Raw genomic sequence first — 11,339 nt, 5'->3', positions numbered from 1 at the left:
CACCAGTAACAACAACTAAAAAAAAGAAGACCAAAAATGTTATTCAACAGCAGATAATGGCTGCGGTCAAACAAAGCTGCACTAAAATAAAGGTAAGCAGTAAGCTACTTTATTTATTTTATCTTTGATAAACGAATAACTTTATAACTAGAATACATAATAACTGATAATCTACTTCAGGAACAAAGACCTGCTGTGGGAATGCTGAAGGAAACTGTACCAAGTCCTCTTTCTCCTCAACCATGTAGGAGTTCAGACATGGCTGAGGAGATCGAGGAGTTAAAAAATGAAATCAAAGAGCTGAAAGAAGATTTGAAATATGAGCGGCGCTTCAGGATAAAAGCAGAGAGAGAGCTGAGGGAGTGGAAAGGTAATGACATCTAGTTATACCACAACAATTAATCTCAGTACTTGACAGTTTGCGTGTTTGCTTATTATACCATGTTCTGTTTGAATTCTGGATTCTGATTGACTGAAACGTGTGCATTAAAACAATGAATGCACAGATAGTTACAGTCAGTTTAATCACCATTCTAGATTAATTTACCTTTCCTTTAACACACACACACACACGCGCGCACACACAGTCACTCTCACACAGAGATCTTGCAGGGGCAATCTCGAAGATCTTGCATATTCGAGGGGGAAAACAGAAACTCAAGCATACCAAAGTGGGGAACAGGAGACGTAGACAATACAACGATATATACCGACAAAGACTAACAAACACAAGGAGCTTATAACAATGAAAAATCAAGAAGGGAATTGAGGGAACAGGTGGGTCAAATTAAACCAATATAGAGATAACAAGGGGAGAGGGATCAAGACAATGACAGGAGCACATGGCCACAAAACCCACATGTGCACACGAGACAGGACAGGCATGTGACATACAATACCTCTTTCTCAAATTGTGCACTACAAACATTAAGGACAACTTTAAAATTAAACTTTTTAACCTAGTTTTAACAGCTGGGTATGCATTACACGTTATAATGCACTTGAAGGCAACCTGCTTTTACCAGGTGATTCTTTGCTCACACCTCATATGATAAAGCAACCCGATCACACATAAATGCGTATAAATAGTACGAGTGTGCAATGTCCTGGAATTTATACGCCATAACTCATTTTGGCGTGCATATGATACGCTGTTTTTCGCGTGCATATGATACACGCTTTATGGCGTATATATGACACGCGCTTGGGTAGGTTTAGGGTGGTGGGGTGTATATATGACACGCGCTTGGGTAGGTTTAGGGTGGCGGGGCGTATATATGACACGTTCTTGGGTAGGTTTAGGGTGGTGGGGCGTATATATGACACTCGCTTGGGTAGGTTTAGGGTAGTGGGGCGTATATATGACACGCGCTTGGGTAGGTTTAGGGTAGTGGGGCGTATATATGACACGCGCTTGGGTAGGTTTAGGGTGGTGGGGTTCGTATGTATAATACGCCATAAAATGCGTATCATATGCACGCGAAAAACAGCGTGCCATAGACACGCCAAAATGAGTTTTGGCGTATACATTCCACGACATTGCACACTCGTACTATTTATACGCATTTTTGTGAGAATACCCTGGATAAAATCATGTTATCGACACCTAGTCATTGATTAGCCTACATGAAGGGTTATAATTTACAAAAAGTATGTAATGATGGGTTGAAAATTACTGTGGTATATATATATATTCTGTATTACAATAATATATTTTCAAATCCAAATTAATATTTTATTTTAATTTAAGGTTAGAATTTTAAATGAAAGGCCAAGAGGATAAATGATGCCAATAGATGTGGAGGGCACTGTACAAGTATTTAAACATGATTGTCTCCCTCACTTTTTTCCAGAAATGCATTCTGTTGTACAGGAGCTTAAATGTACAGTGGGAGAAATAAAGATGATGTGCAGTTCAAAGCAGAAGCCTGACACACTACAGACCACATCTTCTCAGAACATTGGTTCTCCAAGTCAAGAGCCATACTCTGCTCAAGCAAGTGAGCAGGTAAGTTGGTCTCAATTATACAGTTGCTGTATTTTATTCAATTTTCTGTCTGAATCGTCAATTCTGATCTAGTATCAGGAAATAGTATAATTTAAAAAATGAACAGAAGTAATATCAAAAATAAAAAAATCTTTGTCCAAAATATGGTTGGCTCTGTAGCTTTACAATTTATTCTAAAAGGCATTTTGGGAACACTTTATTTTACAGTGTCTTTGTTACATATTAAATGTATGCAACTAACCCTAAACCAAACCTAATCCTATCATGAAGTTAAGTTATTACTCAGTACTAAAATATATAATTACACTGTAACGTAAGCCCCTTTCACACTCCACGTCTGGCCCGCAATATTCCCGGAACATTGCCAGGTCTCCTTCTGTGTGAAAGCAACCCCGTCCCGGAGTTGATTACCGAATTGAACCCAGGTCGAGGACCTAGTAACATTGCGGGATTTGACCCAGGACGAGTGCAGTGTGAACAAAAGCCAAAACTAATGCCACAACGTGTGCGTAGTTATTGTGTTTTTTTAATAATACAACCCTGCAGTGCCAGAAGAGTTCGTCGGTGTTTTAAACGTAGAGAGTCTTCGTATACAAAAGAAACTAAAATTAAACAAGCAGAAATGAGCGCAAACTGGACACAAGTTGAGACCACGGAGCTCCTTACTATCTGCGCTGAAGCGGAGATCGCTCGCCGTTATACGTCACATCCAGATGTCATGTGTCAACTCGATCCGGGACCGTTACGGGTTGTGTGTGAAAGCGCACATATTACGGTATTTCGCTGGCAGTGTGAATGGACCAAATCTAGCGGCCCGGGAACAAATGCCGGGTCGCATTATCTGTGTATTTGCCGGAATTGCAGTGTGAAAGGGGCTATAGACATCTTAAAATAAAGTGTAACTGACATTTCTGTGCCATTTTGTTTTAGATTGTAGCAGCCACTAGTTTGTCACTGTTGTGGCCAACTTTCATAAAAATTATGATTTCTCTGCTGTTCCCTGCTAGGTAAATGATTACGTCATTCTAGGAGAGGGGGTGCAAATAAAGAGAAGCCAGTTTGATAAGATCAACACCAAGGATTTTAAAAAATTTACAAATGAGCTTCTCCTCGTAACCTTTGGACGAGAAACTCTTGCCACTCACTCTTTAAATGGAAGAAAAGCATCCAATGCAGAGACCAGCAAGGAGGCACTTCCTGCTCACAAAGTGTCCGTCTTAATAGGTAACTTCTCATGTATTTCTACAGATTAGCTCTGCTGTGAAAGTTCTTAACAGTTGCTTTATTATTTTCTACTTGTGAAACAATTTAGTTTGTTTCAGTTCATGTATATAATTCAACCTGTCCTCCAAAAAAATACGACTATAGGTCGTTTTTCTAGCAACTTATTACGACCTATATTTACGTTTTAAAGTCATTTTTAATTTACAACTACACCCACCCCATCCCTAAACCTACCCAGTGATTTATAGTGCATACACACTTTATGAGCACGTGTTCCCTGGGATCTAACTCACGATCGCATGATAACATGTTGTTGTGTAGTGCAATGCTTTACCAACTGAGCTATGCAAAACCTGAAATATTACGCAGATAAAAGGGAAAAATGCTTTAAAATATTAGTGTCCTACTGTCAATAGGAGCACAACTTTAGAAAATGCTCCTGTGCGTCGTACAATTAAATATTGTCGATAGGGGTGCAACTTTAGTAAACGCTCCTATGGGCAGTGGAAGTGACAAACGACCTACAGTGCCTTACGATAATATCCGGCCCCCTTGAACTTTGCGACCTTTTGCCACATTTCAGGCTTCAAACATAATGAGATGAAACTGTAATTTTTTTTGTGAAGAATCAACAACAAATGGGACACAATCATGAAGTGTAACTAAATTTATTGGATATTTCAAACATTTTTTAACAAATCAAACTGAAAAATTGGGCGTACAAAATTATTCGGCCCCCTTAAGTTAACTCTTTGTAGCGCCACCTTTTGCTGCGATTACAGCTGTAAGTCTCTTGGGGTTTGTCTCTATCAGTTCTGCTCATCGAGAGACTGAAATGTTTGCCCATTCCTCCTGCAGAACAGCTGGAGCTCAGTGAGGTTGGATGGAGAGCGTTTGTGAACAGCAGTTTTCAGCTCTTTCCACAGACTCTCGATTGGATTCAGGTCTGGACTTTGGCTTGGCCATTCTGACACCTGGATATGGTTATTCTTGAACCATTCCATTGTAGATTTTGCTTTATGTTTTGGATCATTGTCTTGTTGGAAGAAAAATCTCCGTCCCAGTCTCAGGTCTTTTGCAGACTCCATCAGGTCTTCTTCCAGAATGGTCCTGTATTTGGCTCCATCCATCTTCCCATCAATTTTAACCATCGTCCCTGTCCCTGCTGAAGAAAAGCAGGCCGACACCATGATGCTGCCGCCACCATGTCTGACAGTGGGGATGGTGTGTGTTCAGGGTGATGAGCTATGTTGCTTTTACGCCACACATAACGTTTTGCATTGTTGCCAAAAAGTTCAATTTTGTTTTCATCTGACCAGAGCACCTTCTTCCACATGTTTGGTGTGTCTCCCAGGTGGCTTGTGGCAAACTTTAAACTTTATGGATATCTTTAAGAAATGGCTTTCTTCTTGCCACTCTTCCATAAAGGCCAGATTTGTGTAGTATACGACTGATTGTTGTCCTATGGACAGAGTCTCCCACCTCAGCTGTAGATCTCTGCAGTTCCTCCAGAGGGATCATAGGCCTCTTGGCTCCATCTCTGATCAGTCTTCTCCTCGTATGAGCTGAAAGTTTAGAGGGACGGCCAGGTCTTGGTAGATTTGCAGTGGTCTGATTCTCCTTCCATTTCAATATTATCGCTTGCACAGTGCTCCTTGGGATGTTTAAAGCTTGGGAACTCTTTTTGTATCCAAATCTGGCTTTAAACTTCTCCACAACAGTATCTCGGACCTGCCTGGTGTGTTCCTTGTTCTTCATGATGCTCTCTGCGCTTTTAACGGACCTCTGAGACTATCACAGTGCGGGTGCATTTATACGGAGACTTGATCACACACAGGTGGATTCTGTTTATCATCATTAGTCATTTAGGTCAACATTGGATCATTCAGAGATCCTCAGTGAACTTCTGGAGAGAGTTGCTGCACTGAAAGGAAAGGGGTCAAATAATTTTGCACGGCCAATTTTTCAGTTTTTGATTTGTTAAAAAAGTTTGAAATATCCAGTACATTTCAGTCCACTTCATGATTGTGTCCCACTTGTTGTTGATTCTTCACAAAAAAATAGTTTTATATCTTTTTGTTTGAAGCCTTGAAATGTGGCAAAAGGTTGCAAAGTTCAAGGGGGCCGGATACTTTCGCAAGGCACTGTATATAAGCGTATTGGTTGGAGGACTTTGCAACAATTAGTTATTTATACTTTGGGTGATTATGGGAAGTTATTCAATTTTTAAAATATATGTATACGTTATAAATATTTTATTTTTGATATACTAATAGCTTTAAGAATAAGGTGGGTATTAAATCAAGAATTATCTCCCATCTAAGTATCACATGATTCGTCATCAAATTAGATAATCCAAATAACTATGTAATTGTGGAGTGGAATTATTAGGTACATTTGCACCCTTTATACTCACATGTTCTTAAAGGATTAGTTCACTTCAAAAGGAAAATATCCTGATAATTTACTCACCCCAATCTCATCCAAGGTGTTCGTGTCTTTCTTTCTTCAGTTGTAAAAGTTTTTTGAGGAACACATTCCAAATCCCTCGTCAAGGATTGTGCAGAGCTTCTGAAACCTTTCCTCTGAAACTGCATTGATTTGGACCTTCAACTGTTGGTTCCCACTTAAGTCCATTATGAGGAGAAAATGTTTTCCTCAAAAAACTTAATTTCTTTTCCACTGAAGAAAGACATGAACATCTTGAATGAGATGGGAGTGAGTAAAATATCAGGAAATTTTCATTTTGAAGTGAACCAGTGCTTTAAGTACACTTTGCCTTTTACATTTCAATTCTTCACATTTCAATACTAATAAAACAATAAAACAAACATTAAAAAAAAAAATTATAAGTAAAGAATTGTTGATTAAACTGTATAAATATATAAAACAGCTCTAGTATTGATAAAGCAATTTTCAGGTGCTAAACAAGTTATATTTTAAATATCAAAAAGATTAACCATATCAGGTATATCTGATTTAAGTTTTAATAATTCTGCAGTGACTGATGAACATTACGCAGGACATTATCCCAGATAACTTAAGAACAATAAATTAAGTTCTTTAAATAAAAGTGAAGTTACAACACAAGAAATCATGCTTTTCCTGTGATAAAAATACTATTTCAATGTTTTCATCATGCTTTCTGTTTTATATAACAAGTTAAATGTACATGTGGGATTTGTTTCTATATTTGATCTTAATGAGGCTACTTCCCCCATGATTTTCATGGCAATAATGTAATAACCATTTGGGTAAAATGTTCTTTGAAGCCTGCATTTATAATGCATCATAAGGGTTTTCTTAATGTATTATAATACATGCACAATGCCTTATAAACATCCTTACAATGATGTGCACAATTTTTGTCCACTAAAGTCATAACAGATGACATGTCCCATAGTTTCATATATTTTATTTTCTCTCATATCTTGACATTGTTTATTTAAGATCTGCACAGTATCATACTACATATTATGAGGGCTCTTTAACTGCTTAAAGTAAAATGAAAATAACAAAATCTTCTTTAAAGCAACTAAAGTACTTTATAATGTGGTCATATTATTTACAAGTGGCCAATGAGTTTCCAGTGAGATCACCTAAAAATAAATATTCTGTCATCACTTATTCATGCTCATGATGTTTCAAACCTGTATGAGTTTCATTCTTCTAGTGTACACAAAATAAGATATTTAATACAGCTTTAGTCACAACATGAACATGAATGAATGATAACCAAAATATTTGTGGGGGGTGAACTATCCCTTTAAGCTCACTGTAAACTTTTACATTTAAAATCATTTCAGTATTGTTTTTTTTTACTGTACATATGGAACACATTATATTTTCCAAGTATTGCAATGACATTTTTTAAAAGCAAGTGTCGTAGAACTGCTTCATGATATACTATGGCTGTTTAAAAGACGACTTTAAGTAACACTTATGTAACTTAAAGTAGACAAAGGCCAATTGTAAATATTATAAAGTACTTTAGTTGTTTTAAAGAAGATTTTATTCTTTTCATTTTACTTTAAGCAGTTAAAGAGCACTCGTAATATGTAGTATGATACTGTGCAGATCTTAAATAAGCAATGTCAAGAGATGAGAGAAAATAAAATATATGAAACTATGGGACATATAATCTGTTATCACTTTAGTGGACAAAAATTGTGCATTGTGCATTGTAAATCATCCTACTCTTAATAGTTATAACCACAAATAAGCAAGTACTATTACTGTTGTTACGGTTATTGATGAGATTATATAACACAGGTTGTTTATAATGCATTATGCATGTATTATAATACATTAAAAATACCCTTATAATGCATTATAAATGCAGGCTTCATCTGGGGTTATAATGCAATGTACTCTTAAAAGTTATAACCACGAATATGTACATATTATTATTATTTACCTATTGTTATGATTATTTATCAGATGAAACAACATATAATGTTGTTTATAATGCATTAAGAATACTCTTAATAATTCATTATAAATACAGGCTTCAAATAAAGTTTTACCACTTTACTTTTAAAGCCTTTATGTATAATGCATAATGAAGGTATTCATAAAGTACATTATAATCTATTATATATTTTTATAAATAATTGTGACTACAGTAAAATTCATTGTAATATTTGCAGATTTCTTGGTACATCTAAAATCACTTATTTATTTTAAAGGCATATAATGAGCATTATAATGTATAACTGTGGTTACACTCATTTTAGACCATATAATGCATTATAAAGGTGCATTACAAGGCATAATTAATGCATTACAAATATGTTTAGAATGCTATATATAAAATCTCTAAGTAAAGTGTTACCTTAACTTATTTTACCTGAAATGTCCAAAGCCATTATGCTAAACTATATGCCATTAAAATTAATTGGAAATAGTATAAGCAAGCATACTATATGCCTTTGTTGAAGACTGTAACTGAAACTGATTTTTTTTCTTCTCTTCAGACTACATCCAAAAAAAATTCAGTGTGTCCACATCTGACATAAAGGCAGTCATAAGGACCAAGCTCAACAATGAGGACAAGCTGTTTAAAAAACGCGACATCCCTGATTAATGTGGGAAGAAATGTGAAATAGGAGTCATTTGTAAATAAACACTTTAAATAAATTTAGTATAACTGCCAATCTGTTATTTAAAGTTAAAATAAAAGTCAAATCACATTTATTCTTGCTTTGCTGTTGTTGTGAAAATAAAACTTAATATTCTGGATATTCCGGTAGTATTTGTACTTTATTTTATTACTGTTGCACAGCACTTTAGTAGTATTATAATTGTACTTTAGTAGTATTATGTATTGCTGTACTACCAGTTATGTTGCAGTATTATTGTAGTAATACTTCATATGCATTGCAATTATATTGCAGTATTAATGTACTAATACCTTATATGTATTGCAGAAATACTGCAGTATTATTGTAGTAATACTTCACAGAAATACTGCAGTATTATTGTAGTAATACTACATATGTATTGCAGTAATAATGCAGTATTATTGTAGTAATACTTCACATAAATACTGCAGTATTATTGTAGTAATACTTCACATAAATACTGCAGTATTATTGTAGTAATACTTCATATGTATTGCAGTAATACTGCAGTATTATAGTAGTAATAGTAATACTTCATATGTATTGCAGTAATACTGCAGTATTATTGTAGTAATACTTCATATGTATTGCAGTAATACTGCAGTATTATAGTAGTAATACTTCATATGTATTGCAGTAATACTGCAGTATTATTGTAGTAATACTTCATATGTATTGCAGTAATACTGCAGTATTATAGTAGTAATACTTCATATGTATTGCAGTAATACTGCAGTAATACTGCAGTATTATAGTAGTAATACTTCATATGTATTGCAGTAATACTGCAGTATTATAGTAGTAATACTTCATATGTATTGCAGTAATACTGCAGTATTATAGTAGTAATACTTCATATGTATTGCAGTAATACTGCAGTAATACTGCAGTATTATAGTAGTAATACTTCATATGTATTGCAGTAATACTGCAGTATTATAGTAGTAATACTTCATATGTATTGCAGTAATACTGCAGTAATACTGCAGTATTATAGTAGTAATACTTCATATGTATTGCAGTAATACTGCAGTAATACTGCAGTATTATAGTAGTAATACTTCATATGTATTGCAGTAATACTGCAGTAATACTGCAGTATTATAGTAATACTTCATATGTATTGCAGTAATACTGCAGTATTATAGTAGTAATACTTCATATGTATTGCAGTAATACTGCAGTATTATTGTAGTAATACTTCATATGTATTGCAGTAATACTGCAGTATTATAGTAGTAATACTTCATATGTATTGCAGTAATACTGCAGTAATACTGCAGTATTATAGTAGTAATACTTCATATGTATTGCAGTAATACTGCAGTATTGCAGTTTTTTCGTGTCCAAAAAACTGCATTTTTCTACATGTAACAAAAACTGCAGTATTACTTTAAAAAAACTGCAGTAATTTTTTGTAAGGGAACATATTACAATTATAACCAGATTAGTTATAGCGATCACAAAACACAAACCGTTCTCATGATCAACTCGATAGATCACGAGCCGACAGTCCAGCTAACGACATATTACAATTATGACCAGATTAGAGTTATAGCGATAACAAAACACAAACCGTTCTCATGAACAACTCGATAGAACACGATCCGAAAGTCCAGTGAACGACATATTACAATTATGACCAGATTAGAGTTATAGCGATCACAAAACACAAACCGTTCTCATGATCAACTCGATAGAACACGAGCCGACAGTCCAGCTAATGACATATTACAATTATGACCAGATTAGAGTTATAGCGATCACAAAACACAAACCGTTCTCATGATCAACTCGATAGAACACGAGCCGACAGTCCAGCTAACGACATATTACAATTATGACCAGATTAGAGTTATAGCGATAACAAAACACAAACCGTTCTCATGATCAACTCGATAGAACACGAGCCGACAGTCCAGCTAATGACATATTACAATTATGACCAGATTAGAGTTATAGCGATCACAAAACACAAACCGTTCTCATGATCAACTCGATAGAACACGAGCCGACAGTCCAGTGAACGACATATTACAATTATGACCAGATTAGAGTTATAGCGATCACAAAACACAAACCGTTCTCATGAACAACTCGATAGAACACGAGCCGACAGTCCAGCTGACGACATATTACAATTATGACCAGATTAGAGTTATAGTGATCACAAAACACAAACCGTTCTCATGAACAACTCAATAGAACACGAGCCAACAGTCCAGCTAACAACATATTACAATTATGACCAGATTAGAGTTATAGCGATAACAAAACACAAACCGTTCTCATGAACAACTCGATAGAACACGATCCGAAAGTCCAGTGAACGACATATTACAATTATGACCAGATTAGAGTTATAGCGATCACAAAACACAAACCGTTCTCATGATCAACTCGATAGAACACGAGCCGACAGTCCAGCTAATGACATATTACAATTATGACCAGATTAGAGTTATAGCGATCACAAAACACAAACCGTTCTCATGAACAACTCGATAGAACACGAGCTGACAGTCCAGCTAACGACATATTACAATTATGACCAGATTAGAGTTATAGCGATCACAAAACACAAACCGTTCTCATGATCAACTCGATAGAACACGAGCCGACAGTCCAGCTGACGACATATTACAATTATGACCAGATTAGAGTTATAGCGATCACAAAACACAAACCGTTCTCATGAACAACTCGATAAAACACGAGCCGACAGTCCAGCTAACGACATATTACAATTATGACCAGATTAGAGTTATAGCGATCACAAAACACAAACCGTTCTCATGAACAACTCGATAGAACACGAGCCGACAGTCCAGCTAACGACATATTACAATTATGACCAGATTAGAGTTATAGCGATCACAAAACACAAACCGTTCTCATGAACAACTCGATAGAACACGAGCCGACAGTCCAGCTGACGACATATTACAATTATGACCAGATTAGAGTTATAGCGATCACAAAAC

General features: G+C 35.6%; 1 protein-coding gene across 1 annotated transcript; it reads left to right on the top strand.

The window, feature by feature from the left end:
* The first annotated feature begins 258 nt into the window (after nt 1–258).
* Nucleotides 259–8,318, top strand: LOC137079567 (BEN domain-containing protein 6-like). The gene is made up of 4 exons (XM_067447516.1): nt 259–370; nt 1,854–2,008; nt 3,016–3,232; nt 8,209–8,318. The coding sequence occupies exons 1-4, from the start codon at nt 259–261 to the stop codon at nt 8,316–8,318; spliced, it is 594 nt and encodes a 197-aa protein (XP_067303617.1).
* Nucleotides 8,319–11,339: the final 3,021 nt, after the last annotated feature.

This window comes from Pseudorasbora parva, chromosome 6, assembly GCF_024679245.1.
Source record: "Pseudorasbora parva isolate DD20220531a chromosome 6, ASM2467924v1, whole genome shotgun sequence".
NCBI classification, from domain to species: Eukaryota; Metazoa; Chordata; class Actinopteri; order Cypriniformes; family Gobionidae; genus Pseudorasbora; species Pseudorasbora parva.
This window is presented reverse-complemented; position numbering and strand designations above follow the sequence as displayed.